The sequence below is a fragment of the Sprattus sprattus genome (genome assembly GCF_963457725.1).
Source record: "Sprattus sprattus genome assembly, chromosome: 9".
In the NCBI taxonomy this organism is placed as follows: Eukaryota; Metazoa; Chordata; class Actinopteri; order Clupeiformes; family Clupeidae; genus Sprattus; species Sprattus sprattus.
This window is the reverse complement of record NC_137928.1, coordinates 24,794,184-24,815,710: the sequence shown is the minus strand read 5'-3', so window position 1 is coordinate 24,815,710 and position 21,527 is coordinate 24,794,184. Positions and strand designations below refer to the sequence as shown.

Here is a 21,527-nt window from a genome sequence, read left to right as displayed (position 1 = left end):
CACGCAACATTTTTATGATGATGGCAGTTCTGTTTAATGGTTTTATTTATTAATTAATTTTAGTTCTAGTTAAAGTTTGCATGAATGGGTGGCTGGGGCAAAACACCACTTTCTTTGCCAACATGCGCGCGCATATTTAGGTGATAAGGGAGGTTCCTTTACATCTCCTAGGCAACCACGGTGACGTAGGCGAATAAACTATCCACCCTTAAATACAATGTGCCCGACAGAGCTTAGGTAGCCATTGTGTGTTTATGCTGTCGTACGGTCGAAAGAAGCGATTCAGTTAAGGATTTCCAGACTTCGGAAGCTCGTGATTAACTTACGGTTTTGACCTCGTAACTTTAACATTCTGTGCATTTGTGTTAATAGACACTTATGTTTTAACATTAGTGTAGTGAATTTACCACAACCAAGCAACATTAGCTAGCTACGTGCACCGCCCAGCATTCCGGACGATTGCTTTTTTTCAGTGAGGGGATAGCCGTGTAGCAAGTATTTAAATCAGTAGCAAACAGTGTAATTTGCGCAACGTAACGTTACAATTTTAACTGATAAGGCCTTCTTTTCAAGAAACGGTTTCCTATTTAGATGGCAAGCTTCCCAGATTTTGTAAACGAAAATGAAATAGGTAAGTTGACAATGTTCTACTCTCTTGACCGCATTTTTGGCGTGTCCATTTCGTATCTTGTTTGCGGACATAGAATGTGGCCATCAGCGAGCTAGAAAGCTAACCATAAAACAGGTTATATGAGCAAACGAATTAAGTAACAGACTGTTCCGTAAAACACTAAAGTAGACATTAGTTTGCAGTGTTATTACTCAGTGATGTAATGTTATTATCGCTTGGGTGTGGTGTTAGGATGTTATTGTAAGATAGCTAATGTTAGTTATCGCTACTTTAGCGAGATATGTTAGCTATGTAGATGTACTTGTAGTTACTGCTAGTTAACGTTAAGTTGGCTATTATTATCGAATATAGCGAGAAATGTAGGTACTTGTTTGCTTGTGATAACATTATTGATTCAGCTCGCCTATAATCTTTGCCTAAGCTTATTATATCCAAATACATATCCCTGTGTTGGGTATGTGTCAACCCTTAAAATGCAGTTAACCTTGTTTTGCGCGATGGTCGCGGTCGACGTTTAAGTTAACCCAATGGGCGTAGCTGTCATACTTTTACATGTTCTTCACTGAAGTTACCGAACTAATCATCTTATATTTGTAGTATGGGTCATAGGAAAGACCTATTTAAGACCACATGTAGGATTAAAAATGCTGGTTTGAAAACACTTGCCAGACTTTTAGCTACCATTCTACCATCCCCCGTTAGTCACGTCCACTACCCCGAGGAATGGAGGATGACTCATATTGTTCGACTGCGAGCTGCGAAATCAGATGTTGGTTAAGAGGTTTAGCCTCATTGAAACGTTGTTGATCGTTCGATTCTCATGACTTACCATATGCATGCAAAACAAACGTTTTGGTATAGCATTTAATCACCTCTGCCACCATTGACACTTAGCTGATAAGTTGTATAGAATGTTTTGATACGGCGGTGTGGTCCAATGCTGCAACATTTTATAGCCCTGGCTGATTTATTGCTTTAAAAGTGTGACCTGAAAAGATTTGCATTATATATTAATGATGTTATGTCTCCTCACCCCGCCATCTTCAGGAAAGGCTAAGTTTGTTGGGGAACTCTTAGCTCCAGTTGCTCCCTTTGACCAGAAGTCTGGACGGGAGACTTGGACTGTTGCTTTTGCACCTGATGGTTCCTACTTTGCTTGGTCTCAAGGGCATCGTATTGTGAGGCTCCTACCCTGGTCAAAATGCTTGGCAGATCTGTGAGTATGCTTCACTTTCTTGTTTTCTGAACGTAAAACAAATTGCACTCTCATGGCTCATTTGCTGTCAGCGAATATATTTCAAATCTCATTATAAGGAGCTTGCCTTGCATCATCTTGACTTTTATCATCTTGCCCTGCATTATCTTCCCCGGCTATTTACATGCAAAGGCGATAGCCCCGTAAATCAAATCTTATTGTTTTCTTTCATGGAAAGCAAACCAGTTATTGTGAGGCTCATATCTCTAAATTTTGGCTGCCTGCCATAGGGTGCAGTGTTTGTTTTGTATTCAACTTGTGATTCATGAAGCACCCACCTCTGTTTCACATACAAAAGTTTACAGTTTGTTTTGTTTTGTCCCCTGTTTTATTTGAAAGTCTCAGCCTGCCATAAAAAAAGTTTTATTCACCACCTGGGATTTGTGTAAAGTCTGTCCCATCAGTACAGATTAGCAGCTTGGTTAATTTTCAACAACAAGGCGAAACAAAATCAAAGTTGTTTTGCCGAACAAAGCAAACTATATGAAGTTGCCCGAATGACTCCTGTAGAAAGGGGTCATAACCATAAAGACATTCTTGCATTCCACGGATCTAGTACACGTGCCTTGTAATAAATATACGGTAGATAAGAGGAAGTTGGTCATATCTTGTTAATGATTAGCTGTGAAATAAATGTGAAAATACTCATGGCAGTTTTATGTCCGTTACATTTACTCATTTGGTGGATGCTTTTATTCAAAGCATCTTAGAAATGAGTTAGAGCAGGTCTCACTCTCTGGCAAAATTGAATAGGCAATGAGCAAGACTTGCATCCAAGCATGTAAGTTTTAAATAAATAAATAACGTTTAAAAAAATCTATCATCCTGAATGGTAGATATTGCAGTTAGAGTCTCTATGGTTGTTGTCCATTATGGAATTTCCATACTTCTTACTGGTGTAGTTACAAGTGAGTGGCCTTCGTTGTATGTGTGGTGAATACAAAAATAAATTATATCTTGGTAAAAAGAAAAATGAAACAGAACAGAAATTCTGAAAGATATGGTTCATGTAATTACCAGGAATTTCAAGGATAGACCAAAGAAAACTCAAGATTGTACAATGTTGTTTTTACAGGGTTATACTGTGCCTGTCAGTTGATTGCGCACCCAGAATGTTCTAGAATCTAGAAGTTCACAACTGTCCCTTCACCTCCTGTTCTGTGGCTGCATAAAGAAACCTCTGTCTGTTGTTCAGCTTGCCAAGGACACGTGGCCTGTATTATCTACTACCATCCTGCCACATTCACTCTCATCGCTGCACAGTAGCTGTCTGTGAAAGCCTCTGGACTCAGTTTTAAACTTGGGTCAAACAATACCTCCTTGTGAACAATTAAACGTTCCCTAGCTGAAGCATAGGGTCAGCCTCTTGAGAGGATGGATTAGAGCGTAGGACTAACTCTCACATTAGATAAAGCAATCGTCAGCAGTTTAACAAGAGACATGCAATATATTGTTCAGAACGCTTGGTTTGAGTCTTGTTTGAGTTGCTTCAACGGGAATGCATATTTTGTAACGTCAGTTGTAGAGTAGATGGTTAGCTACCCAGGAAATGTGAGCCATTTTGCTGAGGTTCTTTAATCCCCCTGCCAGCTTTTCAGCCATCATACTTTATATTAGAGTACTGCATATAAATGTCAGTTAATTTATTTTAAAGTGATGACTGCTCTAGTGCAGTGGTTCTCAACCTTTTTTGCTCCATGACCCACATTTTTAGGGGTCAGCTCATTTTTCCGACGCCCCATTGGTCCGATGCGTCAATATTCCGAAAATGTCCCATTGATCCTACAGCCCTTAGTCTTACATAGATTTTCACCGATAAATTGAAACCCTTTGTCCCGACAGTTCAATGTTCCGACCAAAAGCTGCTTTAGATCACCGTCACCTCATGATAAAATAATGCATGCCTACAGGCCTATAGTATTATTATTATTATTGTTACTATAATTATATAGGCTAAATCGATAGAAAACTGTGAATCTCAAAACCAAAGCGGAATCATCTTTCCATGACAGCTCTCGAAAAGCAGCGCAAACAGGGTTCTTTCCATTAAGCTATCCTCCCGTCCTCGAACTGTGCGTGGCTGCAGTAGACCTATGCTGCTGTTAGCCCATCCGTAGTTGGTTTGTTTTGTTTATTTTACATTTGCAAAGACGCTGCTGGCCTAGACTTCACTAGCTCGACCAAAGATCGAAATAACTTGTCCGTATCTGTCTCCATTGCGTCTCTGGTGTCTGGGCGCAAAGTAGAGCAGCAACAACGTGCGTCTGCAGTCCTTACAGCGGCAGTCTACTTGGCACCGGGTAAAAGAGGGGCGAGGAACATACGACCTGGGGAATTATGTTGACCGACCCCAAACAGCCATTGGTCTGAACATTGAGCTGTCGGAGCAATGGGTTTATGTTAATCATTTCGAATTAGTGGGCTGTAGGATTAATGGGAAATTTTCGGAATATTGACGGGTCGGACCAAAGGGGCGTCGGAATAATGGCATGCTACCCATTTTTAGATAACAGTGCAGTTGCGACCCAACAATTAATAATCAGCGTGAATCATCAGGCCAATCATTTAACAATTGTATTATTATTTTATTATTATGATTACTACCACTACTAATACTCTACCACTGTTTAACCATTGGAAACACATGCAACTGTTTAAAGTCAGGATCAGTTATGCAATCATGGACTTCTGAACTTCTTTGAACAAAAATGGACTTTAGCCATACATTTTCAACTTTTTAATAGGAAATTATGAACTTACATGTTCAACTTCTTAAGAAGAATCCATGGACTTACATGTTCACCTTTTTAGTCAGAGATGGACTAACATGTTCCACTTATCACAGGACTTATGTTGATTTTTAAAATGAGAAATCCTTACTTACATGCTCAACTACTTAATGAGAAATGGACATGTTCAAATAGTAAATGAGATCTCTGAATGTTTTCCTGTCATCGAGGCTGCCCCATCCGTTGTCACACCAACACACTTTGACCAGGAGAGCTGATTGAGATAAAGTATGTGTCCATTGCAGAAAAAAATCTCTGCCGCCTGCAGTGGTAAATGTTGGCAAATCTGAATTAAATAAGAACTGCTCTTCAGTCATCATTCCGAACATACTGCACGTAAACCAAGAGAATGGCATGGCTAGCCACGTCTGTGGATTCATCGAGTTGTAAGGCAATATAGTCAAAAGTGCAGAGCCGTTCAGTGAGCTACTGCTCAACATCATTTGACATGTCACATATCCTCACATGAACAGTGTCGTTTGTCACGGGAATTGTCTTTAAGTTCGCTGCTTCTTTTTCACCTATGAGTGCAGTGCACAAAACGATGGCAACTTCTGCAACCGTATGGGACGTTTTGCTCTGAGCTAGCCGGTAGGAGACCTAAACAGTGATGGCACGTTAAAAAAAAAATGTTTTGTTTGTTTTGTTTTTTTGGGATGCCTCGAGGTTTTGGTTCATACGTTAAAAAAAAAAAGTCTTTATCTTTATAGACAGTTGGCCTGCTTTGTTTCAAAATGTATCTGCAATTTCGAAGGCTTCATGCTTTCATTAGCCAGTATTTCGTTGCATGGCACACACAACGGCGGGTGCTCACCATTCACGCAATACGTAAATCCATATTTCAGAAATACCGGGTCACACGCCTGTAAAACTCCCTCTTTGGTTCTTCAGAAGAAGTCGAGAGCTGGAACTCGTTTTACACGTTTACTTTTTGCCTACACTAGTCTTCTCTAGGCATTCTCCGGTCATGTCAGAGCATATTATTCCGCAATACATTTGAAATATCTTGTATGCAAATTTGATTGGCTGAATGTTCGAACATGTTATCGTTAGATAGGCCTACATGCAAAACCATTACCGGCTTATATAGTTTAATGTCAGAATTGGGGGCAGGGATTCCCTTATGGACAGAGGGAGCATGGCTTGAAAAAAATGTTTTAAATTTAGAATTCGTCTCGCGACCTTTTCAGAAACTCTGGTGACCCAAATTTGGGTCGCGACCCACTGCTCTAGTGCCTAATGGCAGGGAGATTACATGCAGAAAATATCTTGTCAGGCCATGTAACAGGTTTGCCTAACTAGGTTGGCCAGGCTAAAAGATATGTCAACATGAGTCAAGAGATTTTTTTTTTGCAAAAATATATGTCTGAGGTCAGCAAATGAACTGAGAACAGTAATGGCACCCAGCATAAAGCTTTGTGGCACACCACCAATAATATCATGCTAGTGACTAACACATGTTAATATACACTATGTTAATGCGTAGTATATGTTGTTGATACAACATATAACAGACATGTGTTATTGGAAGGCTTACACATTTGCCCAGTCACATGTCATTTATTTTATTGTGAAAAATTGATTATGTTTGCAGATGAACAATATCATGTGTGAAATATGCACCTTTTTTCCCCCTCTTCCCTTACCTGTCCTCTTCTGCAGGTCTGTAAGGAAGGACGACCGCAACACTGGAGTCGGACTTCAGCGTCAGTCGCGGCAGAACAGCATTGGCAGTGTCACCCCGTTTCCAGGCGAACCACGTGAGCACACCATTGACTGTGGTGATGTGGTGTGGGGGCTTGCATTCGGCTCATCGGTGCCTGAGAAGCAGAGCCGCTGTGTCAACATTGAGTGGCACCGCTTCAAGTTTGGTCAGGACCAGCTGCTCCTGGCTACTGGCCTCAACAATGGCCGCATTAAGATCTGGGATGTCTACACAGGTAAGGCGATAAATCTGCTCTGTCAGTTTGCCATGATACGAGTTGCATACCTGGAAGTTCATACCACTCAACGAAAAATGTACATCATTCTGCAAATCTGCAACAAATAACACTATAGACCTAGAATGTGTATTCTAGAGCTATCAGAACATTTATGTTTTATATATTTACTTATTTTTCCTTCCGTGATTTTCTAAAACTCAAAAGCCATTCAACATGATCACCCTACAGGCTGTACTGAGATTGATAACTTTAAACAACTAATGGTTTCAGTCTTAATCACTATAACTAGTGCAGTGCCCGTAGGAATTATGCATTCTGTAGTGTTGGCAGACGTAGGTGTAGCTGTTGTTCAGTGCAGAACTGGGAGGATAACATGACGACGTGGCCCAACATAACTTACAGCGAGATTTGTGCGTGTTTTGTGGACTCCATAGCAACAGATGGGAAAGCAATGGACAATCTGAAAGCCTCCGAGGCTTATCAATATAAGCTACCATTTGTAGCGGTGTAGTACTCCACTCTTGCGTTGTGATTTTGATTGGCACCCAGCCGTTTATTCATACACTCTGACAGGTTTAATGAACACAGAGCAAAGGCGATCACATACATTATCTACGGAATGATAGCCTCTCCCAGCCAGGGTAAATGCAGACTGAGGTTTATAATATTGCAATAATGAGAAAACAAAGTACACAAGAATTACAACATATACATCGGGACACTAATACATCGGAAAACCTCTCTCATTGCGTCAGTAGATGCATGAACGCATGGTCTCTGGTCTAGGCTAACCAGCAACGTTGAATAGAAAGCTAACTCTTATACAAATACATCAAACTACAATATACTACTTAACATGGTAATGAGAGTTGGTTACATGCAAGGCCCATACGCGTCAGCTGGGGTAACATCTATGACGACGACTGTTCTATGACTGTGACATCATTCACGTTGCGCGGGTCCGCCCCTCTTTCTCTGAATTACTACACTGCCCATAGTGCCTACGGCAAACGATAAATAGTGCCTACGGCAAACGATAAAATACAAATATGTCGCAAACTATGAATTCAGAAATCTTCAAAATCAAGGATGCACAGGTTCATGACATGCGTAAGCTACATGCGAAATCTCATAACTAACGTAACTAACCTCAGGGAGATACGCCCTAGACAGACTGACTGACACACAGAGATTTCTGGATTTATAGATAGATTACCTTGCTTATCCTGCTTATCATGCTCTCAGCACTAATGTAATAATTTTCAAGCTTTAATCATCAACTTTTAAAATAAAGATTGAACAGGTAGTTCAAGTAATGCAGGGTCACAGTGGTCATTCCATTTGGTCAACATTTGTAATGCCCCCTCCTCCACATCCTGTTTTTGAGTCGTTAAGTGTGTGTCAGAGGTTTTGCAAAGGTAAGGTGTTGACCTTCTTTCTTCTACTGGATGGCATGCCTGCCCTTTTTTGGTTTTCCCGTCTCTCTCTCTCTCTCTCTCTCTCTCTCTCTCTCTCTCTTAAAATGAACCTTTGTCTGTCACCATTCTGTCGTGCTGTTTGCAGACGTCTAGCCTTGAGTGAATGTCCCTGAAACAAACAAACCGCATCAAAGTGCAGCAAAATACCACTTCCCACCCCTTCTAGTCAGTCATTTGCTCAGGTGACATGTCTTTCCGTGCATTTCTCCTTATGTCATAAGGGTTGGTAAGGTCTATGTCTCTCTGTAGGAAAGAGAGCCATACAAATTGATTTTGTGAATAGGCCCTTTCCCTGTGTTTTGCAGTGCATTCCAGTTCACATACTGAGGGGTGTGTTTTGGCGTAGCAGAAGGTGGGTGTGTAGCACCACAGGCCCGCAGGCAGCGCCCCGTAGCTATTAATTGCCAGCTGTGTTGACATGTGTGAATGCTGGTTTGACTGTTTCAGAGGGGCAGGTCCTGTAGCTGTGCTGCAATTGGCTGTTGATTCTGCTGCAACATGCAAGTTGTTTCATTGTTGATTTTTTTTACCTTGCCAGTGACGCAGGAATATATTTAACTTGCTGCTGCTCAGAATGTAGTTCAGTTGAACAGAGGTGTCAGAGCTGTGTTTGCAGTGCTTCAGTGATTTATCAGAATTCTCAAAATTAAACTTTTGAGAATTAAGCTAACTTGAAGAAATCCCGTTGGAAATGCACTAAGCACATCAACCACAATCGTTTCCTCTCTTAGACTTAATGTTCATGTACTGCCTATTATTTTTGAGCCAGACCATTATACTCCTGTCATACATGTCACAATAATTCCATCTCTTGGGTGAGTTAGGAATGGTTTGATTTAATGGTGGTAAGTATTTGGAAGTCGGAAGTTTTTTTTTTAAGGATAAGCCTTTTTTAAGTAGCTGCAATTCAATTGCTGTTCAGGGCTTTGGCAATGTGGCGTAGCTAGGGACCTTCTGTAGTTACTGCTGCCTCACCTAGGATACTAATCCTGTTTTGTGAAGAAGTACAATTTTTCACTGTAAGGGGTACAGTTTTCCTCTCCTGCCATTTGTTCTCCTGCTGTTTGTTCTTCTGCTGCTTCTGCACCTTCTGCTCCTGCCACCGTGGGAGTCCACAGAACTTAGTGCACTGACTGGGAACAGTCCAAGCAATTAATTCTTCCCCCTTTTCCTTAGGCCATGTCAAGTCTTCTCCCACTTCTAGCACATTATGTAATCTTCACAATTCTACTTTTCTTTTTTTTACTTTGTATGCATCGTGGGTCCTTCAGATGATGCATTATCTCATCTTTGTTCTCCTAGGTTTGCTTGGATCCATTATTCCTGGTTACAACAATTTGTATTTGTTTATTTGTTTATATACCCTTTCTAAGTGCATATGTGTTACTCTCTAATAGTAGTGTTTATTGTGTAACTGTTTCTTCTCACTTAAACCTCTTCTTGTTTAGCTGTTTCTGAAGTCATATGCCTTGTTAATTGTTTCTAATTGGTGGTCTTTTATTCTTGTTTTGACAGGCAAGCTTTTGCTAAACCTGATGGACCACACAGACATTGTGCGAGACCTGACATTTGCCCCTGATGGTAGTCTGGTGCTAGTCTCAGCATCCCGTGATAAAACTCTACGTGTGTGGGACCTGAAAGATGATGGTAAGGATGAGGCCAAAACACTCACACATGGACACGCATCCTTCAAAGCTACCACTGCTACTGTTACTGCTACTCAACTCTTAGATCAAGGTGCTAACAACAGCAGGAGCATTGAGGAAGAGAGGGTATATCTTGCCTGTAATGGGTGTTCATATGCTCTTGGCAGTGCTGGCTAGCTGGGCGTTGTGGTCTAAAGTCTTAAAGGGGTGTGTGTGAAAGCGAGGGAGTGTGTTTGTGTGAGAGCTTGTGTGCTCAAGTGTGCGTTGTGTGAATTGTGACAGAATGTGTGTGTGTGTGTGTGTGTGTGTGTGTGTGTTCCTTTGTTCAGTCACTATAGTTCTGTGTCCATGTGTGTCCACGTCTGTGAACATACACGTGATGTAAACCAAAGATGAGTCTTTGTGAAGCGGGAAGTTTGATTGTTCCCCTCACATGTGTGGCTATGTTGTATGTATGCAATCCGTGTGATTATGGTGTTCAGAACGGTGAAATAGTTAGTAATGCATGCAAGACCCTATGTCTCTGGGAGACGATACTAACAATAACCCTTGGGAGTTGTGCAGTGTAGAGCGGAGTGGCTCTATTCGCTTCGTTTGCAGGTTATCTTCAGGATTACTTGCTCAGCTTGCTCCCATCAGAGAGTTAGCTAGCATGCTTTCTGTTATCTGCTTGCGCTAACATTTTTTAACACAATACTAAATGAATACAGAACAATCCAACGGGTATGTCAAGACTGTAAATACAGTTTTTAAATTCCTTCATCTGAACCACGAGGCCCAAGCTGCCAGAACAATTGGAGGTCTAACTTGTTAATCATGCGGGGATGCTTGACTGCAAAATATCACAACAGAACACAACAGTTGCACAACAGAAACTGGATTGTTTTCAACAAACTCTTTAACCATATGATGCACTAAAGCTTTTTATGGTCTACTAATTGGTTTGTGTTTCTGCAGGTAACATGGTGAAAGTGTTGCGGGGCCATCAGAATTGGGTTTACTGCAGCGCCTTCTCTCCCGATTCCTCAATGCTGTGCTCCGTAGGGGCGGGCAAAGCGGTACGTACTTCCCTTTCTTACTTGTCTTGTTTACTTGTTGTCCTGCTTCTGCTTGTGAGTATGATGTGTTCCAGGTAACTTGAAAGTCAAAATTTCAACTTGATGGGGCTGAGAAACAGGTTTATTTCAAGATAACAACTTGGTATAAGCCGTTCCAAGCTTTTTTTTTACCCTCTCGCAGGTTTCATAATTTCGAGTTTCTGAGTTACCTGGAACTGCAGAGCTTTGTTTAGTTTAGCACTGCTCAGTGTCGTACTTGATCATCTGTGTAGTCTGTAGGTACAGATATTGTTCTTCCTGAAAAAAAACATGTTGAGGATAACTGTGTGTTGTATGAAATGATGAAAAAAAGCTTCCTGGATTTATGAAGTGTGCATGTAGATTGTATGCACTGTTTGTGTATGATTGTTGGGTTTAGCCATGGCGTAACATAGCTGCACGGTAAACATGTTAAATTGATTTAAAACTCAACTGCTTTTGCATTTTTTTATTCTTTATTTTATTCTTTTTTTAACGTCACAAATTGGCTCGCCTAATACTGTTGCTATTTTGGTGCAGGCATGTGACAATTGTAGCATTTAGCAAATGGTATGAGGACCTGTATACATCCTCTCGTATATATACATATATATTTGTGTGCCAGAACAGGCAGTAGCATTTGGGAAAGCTATGTGCCTTGAACTTTGTTAGTTTAGAGGCCTAATCCTCCTCTGCAAAAATGCTAATCCTACAGCTTAAGGTATGTGCGCGTGTGTGGGAGGGTGTGTAGGTGGGTGGGTGTGTGCGTGCATCCGTAAGTGTCTTGCTTTTCCTGTCCCAGGTGGTGGCAGAGCTCTGTGTGTGAGTAGTATTGGAGGGGAGCACGCCGCTGCAGGCGCTTTAGCACGGTTGCCATGGAGGGCCGCCTCCCCAGCCCCTGTCCGCAGGATGCTCTAGTGCCCATGCCTGCAGTCCCCCCCTCCTGTTGCCATGGTGAGGGGGGGCAGCCTTTGCTCCTGACGGCAAGGCTACCTGCATGTAGGTGCTGCACTGCATCTGTCTCCCCAGCTTTCTAGTGTCATATTCCATTTTGAAGACAAGTAGCACACAAAAATAACTTTGCAGTTGTCTTGTCTTCTCTCCTCTCCTCCCCACCCACTCCTCCTCACCAACCCCCCCCCCCCCCCTAACCCTAACCCCCCACCCCACCCCCCACCCCTTCATTCTTAGTATTTCTGCAGACACATCTGTAGTTTCCCTCCACACCTCACATTTCCAGTTCAGGGATTTAGTTTATTGAATGTGTGAGGCACTTCTTAATTGGGGGTGAAGCCCCTTTAACCAGCGTTGAGGTCCTTAGTAACGTTCTTGGTAAACTGTTGTCTATCTTCCTCATGTAAGCCCAGTCTCCCCCATCCCCTCCACACACACACACACACAGACACACACACAGACACAGTTGCTTGTAAGGGGTCAGTTCATTGTGGCATAAACGAGAAATGAAAAGGCTCTTTGTTCCTCGGGCGGGCAGCTTGCATTTCTTTAACTTCCGTCATCAGCAGCAATGAAAGTTTTGATCCAGGCGTCTTTCTCTCAGGCTGAATGGTAGCGTTGCTAGCATTAGCACTGCTCTTGAATTTCAGCCTCTTATGCTCACTGACGTGTTCACGGTTTTACAAGGCTAACTTAAAGCATGACAAACATAACTGCCTCGTAAAAGACAGAAACGATTGTGTAACTACACACGAAACTGTGTCCTCAGTATACCCGGATCAAATGAGTAATGGTAAATGTGGATGTAGTAACTGCAAGCTTTTGCCAGCAGTGTCAGGCTCGAGAGTCCTTTCATTTCTCTTGTGTCTGTTTGAAGGAGGATAGCAACACTACTATGTATCCATGTAAAACTGCCCTCTTATTAGTTTTGGCTAGTTGGAATGTTAATAATATTTGCTCAAGTGCAATAACTGCAGAAGTCATGTCACAAGACCTTGGTAAAGGAACAAACATAGACCTATACAGTATATTTAGATTCTTTTTTGTTTTTTCTTCATTAGAAAGTGTAAGATAACACATTGCGCTGGAGCAAAAACAGCAGTTGCTGTGTAATTTCAGACTGTGTACTACTTAGTCACTTGTTCCTGTGTGTTTGCTGTGTGTTTTTGCCAAAGGTTGTTTGCCTTTTGGCCATCAAATGTTCTCTTCTCTTGCAGTATCTGTCTCTCCGTAGGCCTTCGCTGCCGGCGCGGGCCTTTTGTAAACAAGTGAACTAAAACTGAAAGGGGATGCCAGTGGAGTAACATTATGTTACCTTAAGTTACTACTTGTTTGTATATTCTTTTCAAAATTGTTGTAGTGTTTTTCTTTTTTTTGTAAAAAAATATAGAAAATATAAATAAATAGTAACTTTAGTTTAACTTACCTTTTTGGAATGTTTAATTGTATTGCAGAACATCTGGATTTGTAAGAAAATGTAGTTTTAAAGAGCTTTGTATGATGTACTTATTAACTACTGAACAATGTTGTGAATGGGATGGTAGTGGAAGGTGTAGCCATATTCAACTACAACATAGCCTTGCTGCTTGTGTGGCATGTGCACTATGCTTTTTGTTCGTTTTTGTTTTGTTTTTTGTATTAGTTTGTAAGCATACAACAGAGACACTGAGCTTACGTTGGAAACACCATTAAATTGTGTTTGTAAAATCTTTCATTGAGTATAGAGTGTTGCTGTCTGGATATGGTGAGCAGTCGCGCTATAACAGCTGTATTTTGCTTTTCCAGGTGTTCCTGTGGAATATGGACAAGTACACGCTCATCGGGAAGCTGGAGGGCCACCACAATGATGTGGTGTCGTGTGAGTTCTCCCCGGACGGAGCCCTGCTGGCCACGGCCTCGTACGACACGCGCGTCATCCTTTGGGACCCTCACATGGGCACGGTGTTGTTGGAGCTGGGGTGAGTCATGTCTGAAGCTCCCTTTACACTAGTCCTTAAGTGGTCCTTAACTACTTTTTACATTAGCGAATTATTTAACAGACTTATTTAACAACTGTAAAAACAACAATTACAAAAAGACGCTATTATAGCAAAACTGGTTATATAAAGTATGCCAAATTAATTGATTAGACAAATGTTATATAATGTAAATATACAATATGTTTTTTTTTTTATACTTGCTGAGAACCAATAGGCAAAGTGTAGTTTTTATTTGGTATTTAGAATATTCTGTAGTAATATCACTGTGGGTCATGTTCTTAATAATAACAATATTCATATTAAAACTTAAGTGGAAAACACACTTCAATGGCAAAACTAGATAGACTACAGTGTTTTGATGGTATTTGAAATGTGGTTTGTTCTTGCTCTCTCCATAGTTTCAAAAACAGAATTCAGGAAACGGCTGATGGCTGTGTTCTGACACACGTTTGCAATCATTCTCCTCTGTGCTCATCTTTGACCCCTTTGTCTTCCCATGCAGGCACCTGTTCCCTCCCCCCTCGCCTATATTTGCAGGGGGGGCCAATGATCGATGGGTGCGCTCCGTGTCCTTCTGCCACGATGGCCGCCACATTGCCACAGTCACTGATGATAGGTGAGGAACACATTTTAAACTTGTGAGGTTTTAGTGAGGAAGTTGGTATCAGTTACTCCAGTTGGCTTCATTGAAACTATTTTCACTTTACTCTCGGCTAGTAAATATGCTGACCTCTTCCCTTTCATGTGATTGCTTACACAATCGGGATTCCTCTTTCAACAAAAATAGGTTATTGCATGAAAGAAGATCTCTACTCTGCCTTCACCCCCCAAATTCCCCATTAACTCCCGATACATTTCACACCATACTGATGCTTTGTTGCTTACCCTTAACCCGAAATTGTTTGTAAACTCAACTCTTCTATCCAACCCCAAACTGTGAAAAGTAATTTAGCACCAGACCCTACACACCAGTTTAGCCTGGGCTGCTCATAAGTCTGAAAGCGGCGGTGTTGCTTTTAGTGCGTATCCAGCGCATAGAGATCGACCTCGAAGGAACTCTTTCTCCTGCAGGAAGAGTCGAGAAGGGAGAGGGCCTGGAATCTCGTGCTTCTCACATGACCACCATTAATCACTAGTGAGAAACGCCTGCTCTCAGGGATCTCACCGTGTGATTGGAAAGCAGCTGTAGAGAAGCGGGGGGAGGGGCAGCTCTCCTTGGCCCTGGAGGCCTGAGGAGCAAGGCTGTTTTTGCTCGACAAAATGGAAGACAGAAGGGGGAGTACATGGGTGGAGCAAGGGGTGGCAAAACAATTTGCTCTCTGCTGTGGAAGTGTTTCAAATCTGGAAGAGGCCTCTGTGAATTCAGAGAATTTTGAGATTCAAAATAAAAACTGCAGTGCTATTTGTACAGCTTGGTGTGTAGTGCATCAAATGAAAATGTATGGAATTAGATTAAAATATTGTAATAGTTCTGTTCATATATTCTGCACACAAGTGGAGTGTTTTTCCATCAGTGTGTGTGTGTATCCGTGTGGGAGAGACTATATGGAGAAAAAGAGTATCTTTTTGGTTTGTTTAATATCTGGTCTTCTGGTTGTGACTTTAGGCTGCTGCGTTTCTGGAGCATTGAGGAGAAGTCTCCTCAAGCTATTGCCCCTGTCACCAACGGCCTCTGCTGTGCCTTCTCCACTGGAGGGAGTGTTTTAGCTGCCGGGTGAGTGGGACCAGTATTCATCCTTACCCCATATATACACACACACACACACACACCACACACACACTACACCAGTGGTTCTCAACCGGGGGTCCGCGTACCCCTGGTGGTACGTGAAGGTATTCCACGGGGTACGTGAGATTTTTTTTAAAGATATATTTAAAATAAGCCTCCATTCAAAAATCATTTAAAAATAGTTATTATACGACTCTTCAGAATGTTCCAAAATGGACGTTGATTTGTATGGGCCATATGTGGGTTAAATGTCTGCGTTCACAGGTTTGTAATTCCTTGATATTCACTGCTGCGGAAAGTTTATCACCGCTGTCATTGGCAACAGGTTTTTTGCTTCTAATTCACATTGCATATCATTCCGCAAGTATTCCGGTTAGTTAACGTAACGGAAGGTCATTGAAACTTGAAGTCAGAAGGTGGATTGCTCAGCATTTGCGTGCAGAACTATTTTTTTCTTAGCGGAAATCACAAAATGGCAACATACTCATTCAAAAGAGGTATTCTGGAGGAATGTCTTCTATCGTTTTGGCAAGTAACTGTATAATAAGCGCGATTTTTTTTTCCGCGAAAACATGGGAGCCGAACACACAACTGCTGCTGCACATTCTGTGCGTTTGCTCTCTCGAGGGAGAATACTCAAACGGCTGTTGGAATTACGATCTGAAGTACAGACCTTTCTGATTGAGCACAGATCCCCCAATGCCACACAGACTGGCTTGCAAATATGTGCTATCTGGCAGATATATTCAGCAAACTGAACGAACTGAATATGTCTGCAGGGAAAGGACACCAGAATTTTAAACCTGTATGACAAGGTGGGAGGCTTACCGAAGAAAGCAGAGCTGTGGAGAAGAGCCTCTGCACAGGGGGATTTCACCTGCTTTCCTCAGATGGATGATTTTCTCTCTAGTGAGGATGTGAACAGAGCTCCAGTCCAGTTGGTCATCGTGGGACATTAGCCCAATCAACATTTTAATTTTCAATTTCCTACTTTCCTGACATGGAGGAGAAATCTACACAGCTGGATTGGGTGAAAAACCCATTTCTCTTGTCCGAAGCATGTGGAAGCTCTGTCACTAATCAGGAAACACTCATGGAAGTGTCATCTGACTGTGGGCTCCAGATGAAGTTTTCCACATCCACACTCACACAGTTTTGGATGTGTGTGAAGCAGGAGCACCCTGACCTGGGAGAGAAAGCTTTGGAGCAGCTACCCTATGCCTCCACATATTTATGTGAGGCCTCCTTCTCTGCAAGGACTGTGATCAAAACAAAGCAGAGAAACAGACTGGAGAAGAGCTTGATCACAGCAGTTGCCTCCTTACCACCAAGACTGACAAAGATTTTCAGCGAAGCACAAGCACAAGTTTCTTACTAAAATGTAATTGCAAACGCACTCAGTTCAATGCAACAATATTCAATGTTCAATCTTCAGTGCTGACAGTTTAATAAATCAGACAATGATGGCATAGCGCTGTGTATAACATATTTTTTTCAATCAAAAATGCTTTGCGCTGGTTAGGGGGTACTTGGCTGAAAAAATATTTCACAGGGGGTACAATACTGAAAAAAGGTTGAGAACCACTGCACTACACACACACTACCTGCTCCAGCTCTATTGGCGCAGAGTGTCCATCACACAACATGTCCTGAGAAAGCTGAAAATGCCTTTTCACACATGAAGCCTAGGAGAGTAGGACGTAAGCTACAAATTATCTGGGTGGTTCAGACCTGAGAATTTCTTACACGTTCCAAGAGTAAACCATTCTCTATATTCCTTAATGATGATTGTCCTCATGGACTTCAACACTGACAGTGGGAGGGGGCAGCTGGTTTGGAATGGGCTCTTTATCTTTATCTTAAAACTCACAGACATTCAGGTGACCTGAATGCGTATTCTCTTCATTCCTTGCATTTTCTAGTATGACCTACAGTGGCATGCACAAGTTTGACTGTTGTATCACAGCATTCCCTACTTCTGCCCCTGTGGCTAAAAAACGCTAAACAAAAATGTCTGCTATAAATCAAAAAGTGTTTAATTCATGAACCTTAGACATTTTAGAAGTGACGAGTGTGTACACAATAAATTAAGTCTTGTTTGACAGCAAAGGGGGAGTTCCCTTGATTTTCTTGTTGTCGTGCTCTGTTATTGTCCTTTCAGAAAGTAATAACAATAGATAGCACTAGTATTTCAAATGTCTTTAGATGATAACCCTGATCTCAACAACGCCACACGCATAATATAGTTGTATTCAATTTATTAACTATATTTACAAGTTTAGTAATGAAGTTTAAAACATTTTAGATGAAATTAAAGATGCGGCAATAGAATATGGTTTTAAATTATATATTTAAAAAAAAAAACACACACACACAGAAACGGCCACTTCTTCAGCCAACTACCTGTCCCCTCCAGTGGCATTCTTTCTTTTCCTCTGACCCTTGAGAAATGCTGTGTAAGATTTGGATTTAGACAGCTATTGTCATTTTAAACTATCATACCTTCCGGCGGTGCCAGGGCCTTTTTGTTTGTTTTCTGTCCTGTGGGTAGATAACATCAACCACATGGAACATGTGCACATGGATCCCATGTTCTGCACAGTACAAGCAGTGCTGCACCTGAGCGTCCTCGTCCTCTGAGCACAATCACTTCTTGGGACCTGTAGGTCAGCCGGCAGCCAATTCGTGGTCAACCCTCTGTATCATAAACTAAACACCACCTCACCCCCGCCTCCACTTACGAAATGACGTTGGAGCCTCCTCAGTTTCAAATGTGACGTGCTGCTACTGTTGTACGACAAATTAAATTGCAACATTCTTGAGCATTTGCAATTACAAATTGCATTATTGTATTAAAATTACTATTTCAATTGTGGTGTTAATTGTGCTCTTGTTTCCACCAAGTTTCCGTGGTCGGAAAGTAACTAAGGACATTAATTATCTCACGCCCTCTCAGATTGATCTGGTGTCCCTGTATGTGAAACTCTATATAAAGTAGCTCAAACTAGGTCCACCTCTAGCAGCTGCAACATTAGCATGCTGACACACTGATGCTCCAGTATTAATAATTTAATTATGTCATTGAAAATCAGGCTGAATTTTGTATTGAGGACGTAGGAAAGGTTTTCCTGTGATGAGTCGTTTAGCGGCATACTAAAACAGTGCTGTTTAGAGGAGCCCATGGCTGCTGATTGCTAGGGCAAGGCTTGAGGTGTCAGGAATATTTATAAAGCTTTAATTTAAATTAAATCACCCGGCCTTTCCTAACGACGAAACCATAGTAATTAGGTAATCTTTTACTCGCGTAGCTATTTGCAGTAACATTTTGACCAGGGGTGCCCACATTTTTGCATGCCACTGTATCTACCATAGGTCATGCTTCCACACAGTGAAACAGAATACACTTATTATCAGATAGATTAGACCTGACTGACATTTTTGTTTAGATGTTCATTTTAAAATGACACACTGAAATGATTTTCCATAAAAAAAATGATCTCAAACTGGTTTTGACATTCTGTTAAGGGCCTCATCAAGGGCATTTTCACCCCATTCTGTCTTTTTTATATTTTTTCTCACCTGTACTTATCATCTGTCTTCACTCTCTACTGTGTCATTAATCCTTTCTACCTCCATCACTGTCCGTAGGTCTCGTGATGGCAGTGTGCACTTTTGGACGTGCCCACGCTCCATCGCCAGTCTCCAGCACCTGTGCCGCATGGCTCTGCGCCGCGTCATGCCCACGCAGCAAGTGCAAACCCTCCCCATCCCCGTGTGTATGCAGGACTACCTGGCCTACAAGACTATCTAGCCCAGCTCTGCGCCAATCCCACACTGTACTACCAAGGACATTTCATTATTTTGTAGAAAAAGGATAAACAACCAAAAACAGTTGTAGAAAAGAAAGAAAAAAAAACATGCTTTTTATGCAGACCTCTTAATGAATGAAGTATAAAGAGCTGTATTTTAGACATATGAGGTCATTCTTTTGTTTTTGTTTTGTATTTATTTATTTTTGTAAGTGTGGCTTTCCAGGGTTTTTTTTATCATCTGTGTTCTTCTTACTTGGATGTCAAATGATATATTTTTCTTTGTCTGTTTTTCCTTTGGAGGCGAGAGCATTTATGTGGGCCGGCCGATCGGAGTGGCAATGGTATAAGGCCTTAGCGAATACAGAATATCACCTCTGCATCACCATATGAAGCTAATAAGGGTGTGCAGGTCCAGTGCAGTTTTTCTTTCACCAGCGCCATCACTATCACTCTATCCTAATGCAATTGTCAAAACAGGACTGCCTGGATGGGATTGTAAAAAGCTTTTGCTGCTTGAAAATAAGTGGTAGTAGACGTGTGAATCCTTAATACTTCATGACTTGAAAGCAGTGCTTCCTCTGCCTTGACTTACTCAAAGGAAGGCAAACTGCACCTTTCTTGAGGACCGAGTGCACAAATGTGAGCGAGTGGTTGACTGAGATGAGGGAGGTGTTATTTTAAGGAGTGAGTATTTTTTATTGTATTTACTTCTGGATTGAAAGGCTATGAAGGGAAGCAAGGATGTGGATTGGTGTGCATGTGTGTGTGTGTGAGTGTACATGTATGTGAGAGACCTTCTCTGGCAGGTGAATGTGGAGTGATTTCAGGGAGAGAAACGGCTTCTCTGTGCCTCCTGAGTTGGTCCCAGGTCTTTGCACTGCCCAGCTGTAGCGGTTGTGTAACTTCACACGCATGTGGGCATGTATATACATATTTAACACACACACACACACTCTTATTTGTCCTTTTTAAGTGTCGAGACATGACAAGAACTTATTGGCCTGCTTGTTTTCTAATGCTGAAATGTACGTTTCTATCTGTACAAAAAAAATTGACATTAGATTTATGTATGTATGTATGTATGTATGTATGTATATTGTATTGTATGTATTGTATGACTTACAACTTTTTTTGTTTTGTTTTCACAAATCAATACACTAACTTTACAGGAACTTTAAAGATCCTGTTCTTTACGTCAACATCTCTGTAATGTGAAGAGACATGTACATGAATGATTACTATGTCTTAAATGAGTGGATGAGGAGGGAGTGCCTCTCCTTAATTGGCCATTGAATGACTGGGTTCCATTAATCTGTTGCGTGTGGGGGTGTGTATGTGTGGAACTCGGAAGCTTTATCTGTTGATGTAACATCTCTCTACAGTACACATTTCCATGGAAATAACTCACTTACATACTTTTACTCTCACTTTTACTCTCACAATGGTGCTGTTACCATGTGGATTGGTGTGTGCACTTCAGTTCTGTAGTGGTGGGTGTTGCTTTGGAAGGGTGGAAGTCTTTGGGACATGTCTCTCTCTTAAGGGCATTGTGTTGGTGAGCTGCAGTGGGAGAAACTGGGTGTACACACGGTTCAACGTAAACAATATAATGTGATAATGATTATGATGATGAATCAGAGAGTACGATTTCAGTGTGAATGTCATTGTTGTGCATAGTTTTAGTTAGTTCCATTTGTTTGTCTACTTTTTGTCTAGTTGTCTTCTTTCCCCATCCTTACATACAATGGAAACAATCTTGGCAATAATATTTGTTTTGACTTTTTTTACCATCTGTGCTGATGCCCAAAGACCCTTAAGATTTATGTGACTATGAAAGTGGCAGACAGTGATGGTTGGGGTTCTGTGTTTGAGTAAAACGGATCGTACTTTTTGTGTTCGTTTTCTTTTTCTGCGGTATTGCTTTTTTCAGTTTAAGCCAAACAATTAATCCTCAGCAACTGTTTTAAATTTTACTTCATCTCAAGAAAGTATTAAGTACAGTATTCATAACACATGCTTTGATATCTGTGGAAGAAATGAATGTATCTCCATTTTCTTCAGTGTGTTCATTCATATGTGGGTTTCAATAAAGTCTCATTCCAACTACACTTATATGTGTGTGTATATGTATGTGTGTGTGTGTGTGTGTGTGTGTGTGGTTATATATTGTTACCCTCTGGTAACACGTGCACACACAGATCAACAAAGACATAGGCAGAATGTGGTTATTCAGTG

General features: G+C 41.4%; 1 protein-coding gene across 1 annotated transcript; it reads left to right on the top strand.

Moving 5' to 3' along the window:
* The first annotated feature begins 251 nt into the window (after positions 1 to 251).
* wsb1 (WD repeat and SOCS box containing 1) lies at positions 252 to 21,400 on the top strand. Its single transcript, XM_080845379.1, has 9 exons — positions 252 to 631; positions 1,679 to 1,847; positions 6,338 to 6,615; positions 9,612 to 9,743; positions 10,700 to 10,800; positions 13,558 to 13,730; positions 14,254 to 14,367; positions 15,358 to 15,465; positions 19,129 to 21,400. Exons 1-9 carry the CDS (start codon positions 592 to 594, stop codon positions 19,289 to 19,291), a joined length of 1,278 nt encoding a protein of 425 aa, XP_080701505.1. The 5' UTR covers positions 252 to 591; the 3' UTR covers positions 19,292 to 21,400.
* Positions 21,401 to 21,527: the final 127 nt, after the last annotated feature.

Coding starts and splice junctions, on each gene's coding strand:
- wsb1 (XM_080845379.1), top strand. CDS start 592: ATGGCAAGCTTCCCAGATTTTGTAAACGAAAATGAAATAG. Junction 632..1,678: donor TGTAAACGAAAATGAAATAG/GTAAGTTGACAA, acceptor CGCCATCTTCAG/GAAAGGCTAAGTTTGTTGGG. Junction 9,744..10,699: donor GTGGGACCTGAAAGATGATG/GTAAGGATGAGG, acceptor GTGTTTCTGCAG/GTAACATGGTGAAAGTGTTG.